We start from the raw sequence: 20071 nt of genomic DNA, 5'->3' as shown, positions 1-20071 counted from the left end.
TTAAGAGAACACGAAATTCCTTGGTTTATCTACCACGGAACGATTCAGTTGATTTTGGATCGATGGTTAATATTACTTACTCGCTAAACGGACCAAAGTGACGCCCCACCAAATGCTCCAGCCCCACCCAACTAGGCAGAATAAAACGGTGAATAATTGACCCACCCCGACCATCAGGTTCACAACGAACGCGCCTAGTCTCGACTTCACTCCAGCCACCGCTGAAAATCTCGGTTGCCCGGCGCACAAATTGAAAATCCCACTCCATACCGTGCCTGAAATACAACGTTTTTCCATTTTATTGTTTTATTTAGAAATTTTATTGTTCTTCTTTTTTCTTCTTTTTTTTTTTTTTTTTTCTTTTAACCGGTAAGATATTATTTACCAGAGCCAGGCAGTAGAACGTTCCACACGAGACAAAACCAAGCAAGAGGAACTGGCAGACAAGGAATAGCGCCACGCATCAGGGAATTGTGCTCTACCAGGACATCCGGTATTTTAGCTTTTGGTTCCTATCGTTGGATAAAAAGAAAAGAAAATTGTCAGACGACATCGATATTTCAATTTCGATTAGAATTTAAAATTTAAGGATTTAATATCTCGTATTAAAATGTACAAGTTTAGAATTTAATATCTCTTATTAAAATTGTAAATTTCATACTTAAGAGTCCAATATCGTTTATTAAAATTCTGAATTTTAAATTTAAATCTTCCGGTTACTCCCTGCTGTTTTATTTTTCATTCGTGCGTTACCTCCGATAACGGGGGCGGTGCTACGCTGGTAAGACTGTGCTTGGCACGTATGTTTCTTGCGTGTTCTGCATCAGCGTTCCGCTTGCATTTGCAGTTGCCGAACAAACGACGGCAAATAGCGCCGAATCTTCTTTCCGGAGGACAGCAGACTGTAGCCTCGGCCGGCGCCACCCTCGATCTTTTTGAGCAACATTTCATTTCCTTCAGTCGTTTGCATCTAATACAAGCAAGACAAATATCACAATTTGATAATTCGATAATCAAATTGAATTTAATAATTCAACAATCGTCTTGATCGCTCTGATAGTTCTGCTTCTAATACATTCTACAATTCAATTTGATGTAAAGAATCTCCCTGAAGAATATCCAAAACGATAAAAAAACAGACCATAACTCTCGTACCTGCATCTGTTCTTGAATTTAGGCCAGCAGCCAGCAGGCACATTGTCCCTTGCCAGGGGTTGCTCGTTCCTGTTCACCAACGTAGTGCTCCTGGCGTGGTTTCCGGGCCAGGTAAGACCCTTGGGGTCCGTACGACACGCCAAGCACCTCATTCTTGGGCAACACTCGCAGCAACGACTCAGGGACCTCTTCCAGCGCGTAAGAAGCCTGTCAGGGGCACGTTCGCCAACGCCGTTCGCTGCTGCCAGTACCCTGTAATCGAAAGGCAGCCGCGCCCCGTGCTGTTAGCATTATTAAAAACGGCTGTTCGATCGATTCAGCGCGATAAAGGGGCCTTCGGCGTCGATTAAGAAGAGAATGACAGGCGTCGATGGATCGTGACGCGATCAAACGAACGAGACCGGCGCTACTTTCCACCTGGCAGCCGTCGTATTCCTCAAGGATACTCGCGAGAGGCTGAATGTAGGTCGAGGTGAAGTTGATTCCGCAGGATGGAATTGGTGAACGAGGGATCGAATGCTGTTTGATTTTCGAATTAGTAGGCTTTCGTTTCCTTTGACTTTGGCTGCACTTTGTGCGATTTGTCGACATTGCGAGCGACGTGGTGTATTATATCAGGTCGTCCGAAATGTTTCTTTCGTTTTATAAGGAAACAATCGATGCACATTTTCCGTTTTATATTATTTTATCGAATTACGTGTGATCCCATTTTGTTCTATCAAAATAAAGATCACAACGTTCGACAGATTAGGTTTCATGTTTGCGTAAAGATGCATCGTTGTAAAAGACGGGTCTGTAAAAGAAAGACACTTTTCGGACAATCTAATATAAGATCAACATCGTGGAAAATATTGGTTCTTCTTTTTTTATGCGTTTGAGGATCAGAAAGATTTCCGAGGTTGATTGATTTGTCGATATTAGGCTAGTTGATATTTAAAATGGTTTGAAATGATATTTAAAAACTGTGCTTCTTCTTCTCGTGTAGGTTTTAGAATTGGAAGGTTGAGTATCTGGTAAGCGTTAAGTTAATACCAGGGCAGTTAATATTTAACGCGAGTGCAATTTTCTACTAGCACTCTGTCACATTTCTTCTTTTTATACGACGTAGGAATTTATTAATAATACCGTTCAATCCGTGGATGTTCATGCAATTTCATATCGGTAGACAAACCTAAATAAAGATTTGCTCGCTAAATATTATAGCGAATATTTACTTTGGATATTTCATATATTTGTACACCCTTCGATTTCCTGTAAATGCAGAAATGTCCGCAGTCTGATTATTTATATTTGTAGCCTGTAATGGCAACATTTGGAGCGAGCGTGTTCCACTGTGCTGATGACATCGAGTGTTTCCCAGTGAATGTATACCGCGCTAGTCAGACACGTTCGCCGCGCACGAGACACGCATACATTGAAGCGTTCCGTAAATTCGATTCGTTTTAACGTAAAGATTCTTCCTCCGTGCAAATCTATTCTCGAGAAATCTACTTTTAAAATCGAAGAGCCACAAAAGTAACTGAAATTATCAATAACATTTCTGCAACCACTCAAAAACTAAACTGTATTCGATCGACCGAAAACAAAAGAATCAAAGAACAACGACTGTCAATGGCATCATAAAGAATATTAGAAACATCCTGTGTGTACGATTTAATGAATTATCTATCCGTTGACTGCCATTTCGCCTACGTCTTTCCACAGAACCTTCCGCAATTAATCATCTCTCTCTGCATCAACCTCGAAATCGAACCTCCTCCATTTCCACTACAAAGCGATACAAACGTCGATCGATTTCCAAGCCACTCGTCCACGAATTCACACTTCCAATAAATCTACGCAACAGGATATTGCGCGAGGAGTCCCATCGATCACCGACGGAACAACGTGCGTCAAATTCTCGCGTCTTACCACTTGTACCTTGTCTGTTTCGAGTATCTGCGAATCCCTTCGCCAATCACCAAAAGGTTGAACGTACGCGAAAGAGAAATATCTTACCTGCTCTGTTCGTAGTTCTACTCGTTCTTCGTTGGACCGTCTAAAGTACAACAGGGCGATGCGGTGATCGATAACCGAGCGGAAACGCGGCGAATTCACGGCGAGACGGGAACGAAGATAACAACGGAGGATGATCTCGAGGTTCGTGGATCGATACGAAAGGAACACGAGTACGCGTGAAGAAATTCTACAGCGAGTTCTGTACGAGGTTCAAGCCGGCGAACGAGCATCGCGGTTCGGCTCGTGTGTCGCACGAAGATTGCAGGTGCCGCAGTCTTCGGGGGTTGGACGGACCTCGGAGGACGAAGGGCGGCGAGGCAAAGAGGGTCGCCGAGCCGTTGCTGGCCAGCGAGCCGGTCACGCAAAGATTTTCTCCTTCGCCACCGACACCGCATTACTTACACGTACAGGAGACCAGCCACAGGGCGACTTGCTTCGGTTGACCGCGAAATCGATACCGGCCACGCCGAAGTTCTTTACCTTAACATCGCCGTTTTTTTTTTTTCAAGGCGCCCACGCGACCACCTTCCTCCTCCCTCCTTTCCACGGGGATTTCCTCTTTTCTTCTTATTCGCATGGCGCTCTCGTGACTCGATTATTTGTGGCTCTCTTTCCCTTTCTCCTTTACGGTTTGTTTCGTTGTTTAGATTTCTTTGGCTTCGAGGAACGTCGATCGTTTAGGTTCGTTTCATCGTTTTCTTTGGAAATGTATTATTTTCTGATGGATATGTGAGTTTGACTTTTTCATCCGATTTCGTACATTTGACGATTCAGCCCCTTTTCCTGTTTATGTCGCATTTTGTGCAAAAGAATTCGACGATCATCGATCTTCATGTAGATGATTCGTCGCTTTCTTCAGGAAGTTATTACTTTGCAGTTGGCTGTTTCATTTGACCATCTGTTTCCTCTTCGTCGATCAACCCCGCTCTTTTAACGACTGTCTTGTACTTTGTTCCTTTCGCATAAACGAAGATGGATCTATTAAGGAGGATCGTAATTACGAAATGTCGGTGTTACGATTACCGATGAACACGTGGTAACGCAAGACGTGGTAGATCCGTGACGAAAGTTTCAATCGCGCCAAGTTTTTAATTGCATCCATTTTCACTCGCCAGTTACCCTTGCGAAATGTGCGTGCGAACTTTAGTTTTACTCGGCAGACCCTGAGGGATCGGACGCGAACTTTCTCCTTTAAAAAGTTCGGTTAAGATCAATTCGAAGACTTTTTAACACCGGCAGAAAAGAATCCAAGAAATAAAACAGAATTTCTCGTATCGTTAAAAAAGTTTCTACGTTGCTGTTCTCCTCTGAATTCGTCTCTTATAGCAATTTCGCGAATGGGTATTCTCAATTTGATATCGAAGAACGAGCTGGTTAAATTAGGAAAATGAGAGACGGACGAAACGTCTGCAAAATGCTGTCAAACGTGTCGTCACTTAGTTCGACACTATGTCGAGGCTGCACATCACACTTGCGAAATACAATTTTTATGTAAAGAACATTTTCTTAGCGTGAAATTTTGTACGATCGATCGCCGATCCCAAAATAAAATCCTACGTGATCGTAAAACACAAACGATAACAGCCATGTTTCGAAACAGCGAATTGTGGAACCGTGACGTAAGAAAACATATCATTATGCGGTGCTGAGAATTATGCGAAATCTGATGTAACGTTGTATTCTGCGCGTTCTGATGTACTAAACTCGGTCACGTGGCGCCATAGAAATACGGGTGCATTCGATTTTCCTAATCCTTTTCGAAAACCTCGTAGGAGACGCTGAACGTTGTACAACATAATACAAAGTTGCACAACAGACGGAGAAGACGATTTACGTGCGACGAACAAATCGAAATAAAACCTCTCGACAAGCGGAGTAAATGTAAATTATCTGTGAGATTAGTCTGAATAAAAGTTGCACCGCGGAAAAATAATTTGCTTGATGTATCTCTGTTGTGTTGACGTTCTACGTTATCGCGAGATTATAAGGCTCAGATGTGAGAACCGATAAAGAGCGATGGTAAATGTTCTCGTATCGAAGAACTAAAATATATTTTTGTAAAAGCTACCGATTGATGAGAAGAGAGACGTTACGATTCGTTGAAACATTTGCTCGTAGTTTGTAATCTAGAAAGTAAATGTGTAATTTGACGCTGTTGCAAAAATGTACTGATAAGTCGGAATAATACAATGATAGACAGGTAAGATTAAAGCAGATAAGATAAAATAACAAAAATAAATTCGCAAAGTAAGAAATTTTTGTGCCACGTTACATAATAAATTACTAAGCTTCGCCATAATCCATCTGTTATAGTCACTGATTTTCGTATGTTCAAGCTACGATATTTTATACGTACAAGAATATATTTCTCGCGGAAGAAACATCACATCAATTTCTGTCGTTAACATTTTTACATAAAAAGATTCGATCGTTTTCGTTCTTATTGTTAGAAGATTTACTCGCTTTCACGTGCAGCCCCGGAAAGCTAATTACGCGTATCACAATTAGAGCCACTACGATAAAAGCTGTTCACGGACGTTTTAGCTACATCTGTCTGAAAATTTGCTGACAACGCGGATGGAACGCGTGCAACACGGTTGTCGGACCATCGATGTGCAACGCGTTAACCAAAACCATTAAAAGTTGGCACAGCCCCGGCCAGAAAGTTCGTACCGTGGCCGCGCAGCGATTCACATAGCGATTACGACACGGAACCGCCAAAATCGTGCTGTTAAAAGTTTATACAGTACGCGAACCAGGACGTCATTAACCCTCCGAGCAACTTTCAGCGACATGATTACCTTGTTATTACTTTCACTTGGTCGCGAGCAGAGAATTGTCGGTGGCGCCCGACAAAACCAACGATTCGCCATCGTTTCGTCCTGGAAACTAGGCCGTTAATCCTACGTGTACTTTGTCCTAGAATTTTTAACAGATTCACCGACTCTCTTGCGACCGAATAAATTCAGAATCTTTTAGACTATTTTCTGTAAAAGTTAGGAATGAAATTTTGTCTTTTGATACCAACGCAATATCATTCGTAGACTGCAAGCTTTTATAGAAATTTATGTCTCGAGGATTTATGTCAGTAAATGTCACGAGGAGTACGCTAATTCACACGTTTTGTATCTTTTTGCGTATTATGTATGCTGTGCATTCTCGTAGCTCTGAATTTCGCGCAGAAGCACAAGAATTCAATCGCATTTGTTTGATTTTTAAGATAAAGAAATTTACGTCTACGTTAAGGAGGATTTTCAGCCTCGATAACTTTCAACAATTAAATTAGAAAAATCGTTGGAATACAGGAATCAAAAATGAAAAGTTTCGTTGAAAGTAGCATTCACAATGAGGTTAGAAGCGTAATTCAACGTGCGAGCTGTTTCTAAAAATTTCGCAAAGACGAGAGGCGCGCTTTCTCCGCGTTAATTGTTTGCTTAACCGAACCAGTCGGATTACGCTAGCACGAGCGCAGTTAATCGGACTAGGAGTTACAAACAGCATCAAAATTGAATAGAAAGGAAACAGGGGATACCCTCGTGATATATTAGAAAACGAAACGACCGCGATGTATCACTTTAATTGCTCTTTTCCTTTGTGAACTTTGCGCAACTGTTAGGAACCAGGTGAAACGAGATAACGTATTTCAGTTATGCAACTCGATGTTCCTCCTTAATTAACGTAGAGCAGAAATAGAAAGAGATTGGCCGCGACTTTCTTTGACTTTCTCTTGGTAAATGAAATTGGATCTTAAAAAAAGGAAAGGAATAGAAATTTAGAAATAAGTATTTCTCTAAGGTTTGTGAAATACGTTCGTGTCTTTGATGTTCCATTCGCTTACAGCTGAAAGAACACTCTTTCGTGTTACATAGTTAAATTTCTATCCACGGAAAAATATAATCAGACAATATATAACAATTTAAGAAAAAAAACGTAATCATTCCGAAATAGATATTTTTGTTCTATTTTCAAGGCATCCTAACAAAATTCTAGTCGACCAACGACAGTTTACCTTTTGTGTCGAAATCTAATCTATAGACGAGTCTATGGGAAAGTCGAATAAACTTCCAACGAAGTCAGAAAGTAGGGTTTACTTTTCTTAAGGGTTTACTTAAAAAAGTAGGGGTTTTATGGTGCGACGTCTTTTTTGGAACATTCGTTTACGCGTACTGTAAGAAAGAAAGCAGTGAAATTACACGTACCGTGGCTCATTTTACGTTACGTGACCGACAGTCAACGTGGGAACGAGGCGAATTAACATAAACAGGGGCTAAAACCTAATCGCATTGCAAATTCGAGTAAACAATCGATGACTGTGCGGTTTCGCGTACCGACCGCTCGTTTCCATTCATTTTTCACGCGAAATCGGATCTTCGAATGCGAAACCACTCGTGAACATTAGCGACGAAATAGTACGTTTTACTATTTAAATAAAAAATTGGAAGAAACTGCAGGTGATCGACGAATTCGTCAAATTACGCGACTTCTCGGAATTAAATTCGCAATTGCCGCTTGTGAGAGAAATGAAATAGAAAAGAATTACTCGATTATGTATGTACGTGTGTTGCAGTTATATCAGTTTCGGCCGATGTCTGATAATTAGAAATATATTTTGTGCTATAATAACTTCACGTCGAATTGCGAATAACACTTTTATCGGCAATTTATCATCGCCAAATTATTCCCTTTCGAAACAAATATTCGGAATAAATATCTATCGAGTGAGAACGATTTAGAAACTTTTAGAACATAGAAATCGTATAATCTTGAATATCTGTTTTATACCGAAATAGTAAAAAGTTTAAGAATCTACGTCGACGACGGTCTAAGTAATTGTAAATAGAAAACTAACAATCGATCATTATTCGGTACAATAAACGATCTTTCTTGCCCTCGTTGAACAAATCATCCCTAACGATTCTATTCATCTAAACAGACTAATTTCACGAGAATACAACGAAATTTAATTGATCAATAAAGGTCGTTTCAAACAAGATTACATACCACAGGCGTTATTCAAGTGGAAATCAAATAGAGGCAATTTACAGGGATACAAATTGTGCCATTCATCCCTATACAACAGCTACACATAGTCACGGCAATAATACAACGTTAACAGTGTAAAACCTTTGTCCCTTTAAACCTGCCGCTTAAACATCCAATTTTATCAAACTCGTTATACCATACACAACATTCTATTGTAATTAACAACAGTTCAAAAATAGCTGTTTATAAAAACCAATTAAGAACGTGAACAAATATAGAGTTCAGGTAAACGGTATCATAAATGACCAACAGTTTGACGTCAATGTCGCGCGAAAGTAGGCCAAACACGAAGGGCTAGTTCATCTCCCTGTCACGCAACCCTTCAGTCTCCTCTTATTTCCAGCTGATCCAAAAATCACGACGCGAACTATGCGTGTCGCTGGAGCGACGAACGTCCGGATGGAGGAGCCGTGTGCACGAAGAAACACGGATTCAAAGAGGGTGGCAGCTGTGAGTGAAATACACAGGTATAATTGGAGCTCGACCTTGGCCGCACGCGATGCTTAACGTTCGTCGGTCAATCCACGTAGCCGCGTAGTCCGCGTCGATTTTTGGTTCTGCTAACATACACGTACGTCTCGTGGATAAAGAAAAATTATCCGCTACGACGATCAAAAATTATATAGGTGACCGAATGTTAGATAGCGAGAGCAGTCGAGATCGTTCGTCAAATCACGACGTTTCCACGCGACCTATCGAAATTCGCATGGTTTCTTTTTCAGATTGATCTGTGTAACTTCGTTTTGTATTGAAGAGCTCGCGAAGGAAAAGAGATTTTGTCGTGATCTCTGTTGAGTTTGTGTACTTTTGGGATGATAAAAATTAGTACAGAGAAATGAACGTTAATGTACTCTTATCATCTTATGATCACTTTTTTTTTTATAGGAGAATTTTTGGAGTAAAAAGGTTTGTTCCTGCGATTTCTTTCCACTTTGTATATTTTTGGGTGTTTGGTGGAAATGAAATTATAGCGTAGAATCTGGTTTATATAGAAATTGTAAAATGTAACTGTTTGGTTTCTTTTGGATTTGTCTATCGTTCGGTGTTTAGTGAAATTATAGCGTAAAGTCTGGTCTGAGGTAAATTGCACTTATTCGATGTAATATGAAAGTTGAAAAATATAATTTTTAATTTTCCAATATCGAATAAAACGCGTGTGTCGAATGAAAGAAAAACGAGAGTCAGAAAATGGTGGTTGGGAAGCGGAAATAGCTTGGAGCTGGTTAAATGAAATGGCTGTAGGCTCGTGCACGCGTTATTGTCACTGAAATTTGCAGATACGTGAATCATGTGCAATTGCTTGGATAGCAGAAAACTTTGACGTAGACTCATCGAGAGTCACAGTTTCCTTGTTTTTATCATGTCGTAATTTTTCTCTTAAAGGGACGTTTATATGGAGAAAATAGCAAGTAATATCGTTAGAAGAAAAAAGTGACGCGTTATTTGAGAGACCCCGTGTATTATTTACAACGATCTCCGTGCAGATTCTAGAATATCGATCCTTTTCGTTGAATATATGAAATGTCAAGCGTAAAACATTGTTCACATTTTCGTTTTATCTCCGTCTTTCCTTCCGTAGAAATGAACTGCCCTTCTGAGTGCCGCGTGAACTATCGCGCTCAAGTGATTAACTGCAATATGCACGATGCATTAGTTTGCATTTTAAAAGAAACATAGAACGAAGGCGTTTAATAACACGCAGCTGTCCAACTGCATCCACGCGTGTAATACGCCACCATAAATCTACCGTCGCTCGTTTAAACAAATACAAATTTCATTAACAGACTTATGCATCGAATCAAGCAAGTTGCAAACTCGTGTCTCTGTAAATGAAATATTTCTACGCGATTCTACTACGTCAGATTTTCCTTCAACTTCCCCCAAATCGCATTTCAATGTTTCTCGTATGTTTCAAAATCATTAAAGAAGATATTAAACGAAGATAAATGGTAGATAAATGCAAAAATAAATTTTAAATACTGAAAATTCTAAGCACTAGCATTCTAAGCGCTAATTGTACGCGACCAAACACAAATACCGTTCTCTCGATGAAGAGATATACCCTTTGAAAGAAGCTGGAGCATCGCGAGAAATTGTCGGACGTGGTCCAGCGTTCGAAGAATTTTCCGTGAAGAAACGTCGCGTGTTTGTGCATCTCAGTCGAAAGCACATTTTGTCTCTCGAGACCCGACGTTCGACAAAGAATCTCTCCAACATACCAGTGGAATCTCGGTGATCCCGAAGAATCGAGACACTCCATAGCCAAGCAACCGGTTGACACGCGACGTAAAATCGACGTGGAAAAACGAATGGAAATTACGTCTTTTTCACTGCTAACGATAGCCACGGTGAAGAAGCCGCAATACGATGGAATTTGGTGCAACAAAACGAAATGGAATCGATCGCGTCAACTAGCTTGCATTCACGTTCAACAGGCCGGAAATGGTGTGCACGTGTAATCGTGTTTTTAGAGGAATCCCGTTCACCGAGCAGACCATCGACTAATAATAGACGTGATAATATTTGCTCAACCCGAACGAGGCTGTTCCCTGTTCGAACGAGACGATTGTGCACGTCGAGCGTTTGGCGAAGATTATTTTCAGAGTTCTTAGCGAGTTCTTGGTATTTCGTTAATGATAAGCAGAGAGAAAGATCGGCTCGAATCGACTCGGATCGATTTAGATCGCCATGTACGATGATCTTCTCGTACAAGCATGAAAGTTCATGCGCATTTTCTTTCACAAGCGTACTTTTACATGCAATATATTTAAGCGTCGAACGCAATACGCTATTCGATATATTCCTTTATTTTGTGAACGTTTTATCCTCGGCTATTGATAATCGAATATGTCGTTTGATTTAAATGGTAAAACGATTAGTAGATGATCAACTATGGTTGTTACTCGGATCAATTTGACAATAATGGATGAATAAAGAATCTGATTGATTTACATGATCGACGTTGAATAATTAAATGTTGCCTAATGTAAACGCCGCTTAATCGAGCTAAATGTCGTTACGATGGGAGCAATTATTTTCGCGTGGAGCGTGGCTCGTTCGAAACAGGAATTAGGGAAGATTAAATATAGTTGGAAGATTGTCTTCGCAATCAAAATTAATAGCTCGCCATTAACGTTACAGCACTGACTATGCTTCGCGTTAAATTCCACCTCGGGTTTTCCATTACACGTTCAGAGTAACACGTTCGCATTTGTAATACATATCTCCATAAATATGAAGTGTCACAGTTTCCTACGGACGTACTAGAAAAAGTTAATTTCGTTTCGTACACAATTTCCATGGCTTATCAGCGATCAAAGAAGAAATAAATACTTGTACACACTTTACAACTTCTAGCTACATAACGTATATAACGGTACAACGATCGCGTCGCCAGGGGCTTTCATTCGAAAATTCCAATTTACAGTTCTCGAGAATTAGTTCGATGAATAAAGCTACACGCCCGGACGAGATCCTGGATGAATTATTCAATGGAATCGTTCCACGTTGGTCTCGAACGTTTTACGAGAGAATCCATCGCGATTGCTGACCTGCTACGATCATGTTTGTAAAGACGTTTTCAGTATACGTTCGCGACTATACGCAGCATCGTCACGCTATTGCGGTTCTCTGAGTCACTTTGAACGTGGCCCAGTGTAAGAAAATCTCGCGAAACGATTACGGAACGCTCCGCGTGTGGCCTGCCGCTTAAAAAGAATGTAATCTCGTTGTAATCGCTTGACTAACGAGCTACTCCGGGCTTTATGAATACGCGCGAAAGTTAGGAAAATGATGAATTAATCGGAGCTAACGATCGACGATATTTCGATATGGCTATCATTTTCCAATGATGTAGAATATACGCGTGAAGCGTAATGGAGGTCAACGAAAATACTTTGGTATTTCGATAGAATATATGTACGTTTTATGTTTCGCGTGAAAGCGTTCGTGAAGTTTGAAGGTCCTATACGCAACGATGTAACGTTTTATTTAGTGTTACTCGTAAGACTGTATAGTGTAAAATCAATGTAAAACGTTGCGTTCTTTCTTAGTTATGACATTGCCAGTTATACAGTTTTGTCACGCTTTAGCTGCAACTTAATGTAAGTTTCATAATACGAAAAAAAAGAAAAGAAACGGTTGTTGCAATACATTTAATATTAAAGCAAAATATTAAAAGGTATATACATATTCGTATAAACTGTTTGAACAACTGTGCTCGAAAATTTACATAATGTACTTAATTAAGGAAGAAAACGGTCGAATCAAATTCGGAATGGTTGTTCGTTTTTTCTCTATTAATTTCAATTAATTTTAATAAACGGACACGGTGCAAAAAGCAGTTTATCGAACGAGGAAAAAAAATGGAAGAATCATGGTTCAGAGGCGTGAATGATGGACACGGTCTAACAGTCTCGTGCTTTCGACGTTCTCTTTTTTTCCCCCTCCCTCGTTCTTTCCTCCTACCGCTACCGATTCGAGTTAATTAGCAACGCTCGTATAACGAGGCGATTCGAAATTCTGATTTATAATTCCCTTGAGCCAGGCCGTGGCGATGTAAATCTCCATGGGATCGATAAACCCAGCTTGGTTGCATCGACCACTGGAAAGGGTGGTGCTTTATAACTAGCCGGGGTGAAGGAACTCCGTGGATCTTACGATGGGCCAAGTTTTCCGCACGACCCTCTTGTCTATGATGTTCGCTAGGAAACACCAGTTGTAGAACAATTCAATCGCGCCCGTTTAACCGCCAACCTCCGCCATCATATTTTTCATACTTTCTTAACTCTCCAGTGGATAATATTTTTCATCGTTTTATCCAGCATATATGGAAAAGTATTTCGTACGCTGAAAGTATAAAGATTTTAAAGATTTCTATCTTGTTCTTCCACGATCAAAGATTTCCAAACTTTATCATCGATCGAAGGAGATAAACTAACAAACACCAAGTCGAAATCAACCGAAATCAAGTCACTTTTTGAAACTATGAATTTTGCTATGACTTTTTTGCTATGAATTCATAGTCGGCTATAAACCCCTCACGCTTTTGAATATAAAACTTGTACCTGCCGTTTTCTTGCAATAAATACAATTTAAATATTCGTACTGTCTCTTTTATTGCTGCAAAGCCTTCGATTATGATCGTGCAGTCGTTAGAATAAGAACGGTGAACAATTTGAACGTTAAATCGATACTTCAAGATTAATAATTATTCAGTGTTTAGAGTAAATTAATTAAATAAACACACGATCTTCGCACCTCCTCGAATCGTTTACTAGGCTTAACCTATATTCCTCCGGCATTTATATAGAACAATTAATTTTCGCTTAGGGAAACGCACAGTCAGGGGTGGACTCTAAGGGTAACTACGTGCTGGAAAACGTAACAATAAATAACTGCGCAGTAATGTAACCGTTTCGTGATCTTGCTCGCGATTACCTGGCCTTAATGAAGCGCTGCTACTTCATAAACGCAGATATTTGCGGATAAGTCTTCCTACTTTTCGCTTCATTAGCTACACGGCGACGCCTCGAAATTGATAATGAGAGATCTCGCGGGTCAATTTCATGGAAAAATGGATTTCGATGCGCGTATCGCTAAGCTCGAGCACGATTTCACGAACCAGCATTTTAGGGTAACTCGTAACTCTGCTGCCGGAAGCCGCTGGCGATTCTTTTCGTTGCTCATCACGAAACGCGATTCCTTTAATTGAGAATGATGCCTCGTTTTCGTGTTGCTGCAACACCTGGAGCATACACACGGTCTGTCTAAAAAATGACTAAACTTCTTAAAAATGAAAGAAACATCGTAGATCCTCGCGAAATACAGCGACTCGTGAAAGTATTCGAATACTTGCAGAAAACTTTGACGAATATATCGTGTCTGATGTACGGCACATTTTGAAATTTCGTTAACGCTGTAATGGTAGCCGACTGTGGTGATTACATCGATAGAATTTGAAAGAAATCTAAAAATTTATACAGAAGCTACAAGACATTTAGTATTAAATATAAAACAGATCCTTCGTACTTTATTTAAATACGATTGTAGATCTATAGATTACGTAGATGTTAATACATTCCTCCGTGTATATTTCAGGCTATGTATCAGCAATGTAACTTTCCCTCAGAGGTTGCCTGTGCTTTGTTATTTTTAGAAAAGTTTGATTACTTTTTAGACAGACCGTGTAAGCCGATTTTCCCATCCGTCGCGTTCATTTTGTCCCTAGCACTCGCAACCTTCTGCATATATTCCGTTAACAACGTGTCCTTTAATACGGACCCACATCGGATCCGCGGCGATTTATTGTCGCTTCCGACGGCATAAATAGCTGTCGTGCCCGCGCTGGATCTTTCCAGATTAATATCTGCCAGTCTCGATATAAATCCGGTTCCGTGAGATCAAGGAATAAAATTACAAGTAAACGTTCAGAGTCGAAATTTCGCGGTTGGTCGAAGTGGAAAGTGGCGGTAGTTTTAAGTCCTTGAGAGTAATCGATTCAAACCTAATTTTAAGCGAGTCGACAGTGCGAAAACGTTCCATATCAATCTTCGAATAATTAATACAAACGTTGAAAACCTAATTTCAATTTGAAAAATCTCATGGCGCAGGTCGTTTATCTGATGAAATGGTGAAATCTACAAAAAGTGGAGTCGATCGATTAGTCTTCGGAGAAACTCGTATACAAATTCGAGTATTCGAGTCAAACAAACTTTTAGTTATCTGAACGTGTTTTTATAATAAATATGCGTCTACGATTATTTGTTTATGTTCAGAAGAAATTACAAATACGTACGTCGGAGAAGAAACGATCGAATAGGATGTTACATATATCTTTTTGCATGTTTAGATTTCTCACAAATGCATGAACATTCACAGTCTACTTATTATCGTTAATTCTCGAGATAACTAAACCGTGTTTCCAGAAAGAAAGAACGACAGAGTTCAAGCTATCGAAACGATCAGAATCAGAATCTTATTCCATAGGATCACAGGAATAATTTACGAGGTGAACGATGAAATAACAGCGCTATAAATTCTACTCACGCTGGCTCGCCGTTTTGCTCCAAGTACACCACGTTCCCACTTAACGTCTCGATCTCCTGCGGCCTTTTCACCACGTGCATTCCAGTTTTCTCCCTCGGCGAAGATACTCCTCTGACGGTGTCCACGCTCACCCCGGTGTCCGTAGATCGAACGGTCTCGATGGAATCGATCGACACCCTCGCGGACGATTTCACGGACGTACCACTTCCGTGATTATCGGTACGAGCTTTCATCCCGGCGCTATTTACATTTCTCGCGTCGTTGCTCACCGCACCAACCACGTTGGACACGTTGTTCGCCCTCGAGGCTATCGTTGATTGGTCAGAAGTACCTTTCACGGAAACGCAAGTACTTTTCACGGTTACCGTAGTTGCATTCGTTACGATCTTCGTTCCAGAATTATTAGTGGACCGCGAAATCGTCCTCGCGTCTTCCTGTCTCACAGAAGCACTCGCGGCGGAAACTGCTGTCCTTTGAGTCTCTGCACCCGAAGAATTTCTGATGGAACTGTTTACCGATTCGATCTCGTTGGCTTTAGTTGAATTTGATTGGACGTTGGTTGACACGGGTTGAAAGGAGACAGATTCGTCGATCTTCTGATCGTTCGGCCTGAAATTCTTCGTATTCTGATCGTTCACCGCATTCTGAATCTTGTTCGAACGTTGCGTCGCCGAACCGGTGTTGTTCGTAGCACTGATCACCCTGTTTATGCTTTTCACCGAATGACTGGTACTGTTACTCTTCGAATGACCGCTAACATTTTCGGTAGGAACTGGCGAATCGTTTCTACTCTCTGTTCCACCCTTCGTTCGACCATGGTTGCCGTTAGATTTGTTCGATTTGGAGATCTGACGATTATCCTCGCTACTAGCAACTTGAGAATTTTGGACTTGTTTGCCGATGTTTTCATCGTTCGATGAATTGGAAGATTTGCTATTAGACAGGTCTTGCTGGCTCTTCGTCTTTTCAGACTGGCTCTTCGTTTTCTCAGACTGACTTTTCCTTTCGGAAATCTCTTTATCCATAAGAACCGCATTGGCGTCGATGTGAAGCGGCTGAACAGCCGTCGTCGCTGTTGTGTTCACCACGCTAGACGTACCTGTAGCGCTAGAAGTTTGTTTTAAAAGATCGATAAGATGCAGATCAGCTAACTGTTCCGTACTCGAATTCTTCTCGTTAGCTTGAGAGCCTTTCGATCCTGGGTCAGACTGTTTACTGCCTTGAGTGGACTCGTTCGTCTGCCCGTTGCTTATACGAACTTCCTTGGACCCTTTATCGGTAGCCTTTTTATTTTTCCCATTAGCTGGATTAGGGATATTGATGAATCTGGCTGGATTCAAGACATTCGAGTTGGTTCTGTTCGTTTTCAGCGGAATCTTCGACGGTGATACCACTCGTTCCTTGCCTTGCGTTTTTCCTGGAACGGAAACCTTCTCGTTCGTTTGTTTCTTCGCGTTCCAAGCATTCCTCGATGGGGACGCGGCAAATTTCTGCTGCTTCGCCGGCGACAATCTCGTGGATTCCTTCGAACGATCCCTTTTCTTAAATTGCGGCGTTTTCTCCGGTTTCGTCGGAGTTCCTTGGATCGGGGAGAGCTTGCTGACTGTTTTCGAGGCCTGTCGACGGGTGGCGAGGTTTGCCACGCTGCTACTGTTCCCAGAGGCGTTCAAACGATTCCTGGAATCCGTCGTATTGAAGCGAGTGCGCGAATCCGCGCGACGACCCAGCTTCGGCGAGGTAAGGCGCTCCGTTGATTTGCTCAGAGACGTCGAACGCTGACGCGTTGGTTGCGGGATCAGGCTTCTTCTTGGGCTGTTCTGTTGCGACACTGAAACTGGAAAAGTACAAGTTCCAGTTGAAGTACAAGAAACATTTGCTCTTCCCATTACGAATAGCAACCAATAACGATGCTTTTATCGTAGATCCTTTTAATATTCGATATACGTGTTTCGATGTATCAAACATAGCGCAGAAGAATATTTGAAAGGAATAAGGAATAAGATTTATTTATAAATTCTCGTAACATTCGACTCGTGTATTCACACCAGTTCTGTCTTTAACGCGATTGACGTACAACAATGTTTCAGATACTCCACACAACGCTTCCAAAATAACAATACGCGCGAAACTTACCTCGTCGTTCGTTGTTTCCTCTTCTACGAGCATTCATAAATTCCGGAGACTGCGCCCTGGACTTAGATCGCGGCGGTGGTCCTTTAAAGCCACGTCCTCGAAAGGGCGAGACCCTGCCAGTGGCCAACGGCGGCGATGGACTCCTCGCCTCCGGGGAAACGGGCCTCGAGTCCGCGATGATAACGAAGCTGGATCGACGATGCGCCCTCGAGGAGGACGTGGTGGAGGGCGCGATCTTGTACGGCTCGGGTGCACGCGGCGGCGGTGGCGGAATCGCGTTCGGTGACAGGTAATTGCCATCGGATGCCGCGAGCACCCTGAACGGAGGCGGTCGTTGAACATGGCCGTCGTCGAGCCGCCTCATCCTTTCGAGGCACCGAAGCTGTAACGGGAAAGTTACGAGAATCCTTCTTTCGTCGCCTTTTTTAAGAGTACAGTACCTTACCGATATTTACGATATTGTAAATATCTTTGAGAAGTATACACTATCGTCGATATCGTAAATGTCGCAAATTTTATTAATATCGTAAATTTGATTAATTTGTACGTAAATGTCAATATATCGTTTATCGGATATGGTCGAAATCGGGGGTAAAATTAAAATTGAAAACGAATATTCATCAAGTAAGCGAGGAAGATAATGATAATGATATTGATCGAGTGCGTGGGGAGTTCGATACTTTAAAATCAACATGAGAAGGACGCTTAGGTTTTGGGTCGGTACGTGCTATGTACACTCGTCGCTATTCTTGGAAAATGTAAGACGTAAAATGACTGAAGAAAGTCAGTGTACAATGAATAATGGCACAGCATATTTGGACACGTACTAAGAATGGTAGTTGCAGCGTTAACGACGACAGATCCTTGGTCGTAATTATTTTATTTTTCATTTGTTGAAGTTGAGAGGGTTGGATGCAAGAAAAGCACGTTGAAAGAGATCTCCCCTTTTCAGATAGATCGAGCAAGATCTTAGGGTTGTTACTCGGTTGTTAATTGTTACTTGGAAGTTAATTAAACGGCAAGAATGATGTTGATTTGGAAACGGTTAAACACAACCATGGTAGCATAGAAATGTATAAAAGCGTAAGATAGAGTTATTATAGTAGCTTAATGGAAATAGATGACGCATATAAATTAGCAAAAGTCACTTCAGAAACATATTGCAACTTTGACTCACCCTATACGTTATCTACTTTTCCAAATGAGTTTCTAAATAGAAATAGCCCAAATAGAGAAAATAAAAATCGAAGAATATATCTGTTGGTAGATCTTCCCTCGGCTGCGCAATCGTAGATGCTAAGCGATTTCTCTAGTCTATGTACAATGCATTTTACAATCTCCTTATCCTGTTTAATCCAAAAAGTCTAAATACATAGTGGAAACACGATTTACTCGGCTGATTCAGTACTCCGCAAACGGTTCAACGTCCCTCAAAGTTGTTTTCGTACTCTCGACTTTATAATTTCAGCTCCCTGCATAATATTTGCCATGATACCGAGCAATCGCTGCAACAAGCTGGCGCGAGTCAACTTTCTACTCCCTTTTACTTTGATAGAAGCATTTCTATCCAAGCAAAGTTCTACACCACGCTGAGCGCGTTAATAATAACTGGTGGCACTTTAACAACCGCTGTTTCACTTAATAATACACTTCGGACGCTTGGAACGAGAACCTCCGAGTAAATACTTGAAAGTGGCGAAGCTTTAAGCATTGTCAAACACGTAAAGAAAGCCACGGTACCTCGAGTCCTTCATGCAGACGAGCAAGATGCGGAGGACGCCAAAATCCGTTGTCGCTCTCACCTGAAACATAAAACAACCATTAGAGAAAATTCTGGCCTAAACTTAGCCGGTGAAACTTCGGTTTATTAGAGTTTCATATTCGTGTCAATCAGGATCATCGTTGTGTGGAATATTCAATGGAATGGAACGCTTAAAAGAAACTTTCGGAGGAACGTCAATGATCTCACGTTTGATCTTTTTAGCGCTGGATACTCCTGACTTGTCAGGTGCGAATAATTGAGATATAATTTACTAAAACTACGAACAACCACTTTCTTCCAACCACTTTTGAATCAATATTATCCAAATAATGTTTGTGTTACACAGCTCCCAAACAATTCGTAGAATTAACAGCCCGTTTCTTATACTATAACCGATGACGTTACAGTGGCGTCACGTAAATATTAGCGTACAATCGTACAGCGTATAGTAAACAGAGTACAGTCTATAATTAGGTATTAATGAATATTAGCGTATAGTAACAGCGTACATTTACGAAAATATCATTTTCCGACTAACAACGTAAGATTAAAATACCCGAATTTACCGAATTTGTCTATAATGCCATAAAAACAATATTCTATCAGTTTCTGACATAAATATCGTAACAGGCATAGCAATCGATTTGATCCGTATCCCCCGGATTCTCGCGAAATTTTCTACGCCCCCTCGTTCTGCACGGCTACGCAAGAACAAAAACTCGACTCTGGACCTTCCGGAAGGTCGCGCAAAAACATCTTCCCTGAAACATTCAATCCGTCTATTCATTTCTAACAAGCGAGATTTCCGACGTTACATCAAAGGGCTTCTTCTCGTTTCTAGACTCATCCTTCCTATAATTCGTTCTCCGCTGGAGGATCGAGTCGGATCGAGAATCGCCGTTGCCTGGCAATTAGCAACTCCGTGCGCAACAT

At 41.1% G+C, this 20071-nt stretch overlaps 1 protein-coding gene across 4 annotated transcripts in view; it reads right to left on the bottom strand.

The window, feature by feature from the left end:
- LOC126869188 (protein stum) overlaps positions 1-20071 on the bottom strand; it is a 37683-nt gene that overhangs the window by 8906 nt on the left and 8706 nt on the right. For 3 of the 4 annotated variants that reach the window (XM_050625410.1, XM_050625411.1, XM_050625413.1), the window contains 7 exons: positions 19117-19178; positions 17377-17758; positions 15244-17077; positions 1156-1407; positions 754-970; positions 386-512; positions 81-275 (listed from right to left, as the gene is read on the bottom strand). In XM_050625410.1, the coding sequence (XP_050481367.1) occupies positions 81-275; positions 386-512; positions 754-970; positions 1156-1407; positions 15244-17077; positions 17377-17740 (2989 nt within the window). In that variant the 5' untranslated portion in view covers positions 17741-17758; positions 19117-19178. Of the gene's footprint in view, positions 1-80; positions 276-385; positions 513-753; positions 971-1155; positions 1408-15243; positions 17078-17376; positions 17759-18553; positions 19179-20071 lie in introns of all 4 variants that reach the window. The other variant, XM_050625412.1, reaches the window with a different exon arrangement.

Source organism: Bombus huntii, chromosome 9 (genome assembly GCF_024542735.1).
Source record: "Bombus huntii isolate Logan2020A chromosome 9, iyBomHunt1.1, whole genome shotgun sequence".
NCBI classification, from domain to species: Eukaryota; Metazoa; Arthropoda; class Insecta; order Hymenoptera; family Apidae; genus Bombus; species Bombus huntii.
The sequence above is the reverse complement of the archived record's forward strand: the minus strand, read 5'-3'. Positions and strand labels throughout refer to the sequence as shown.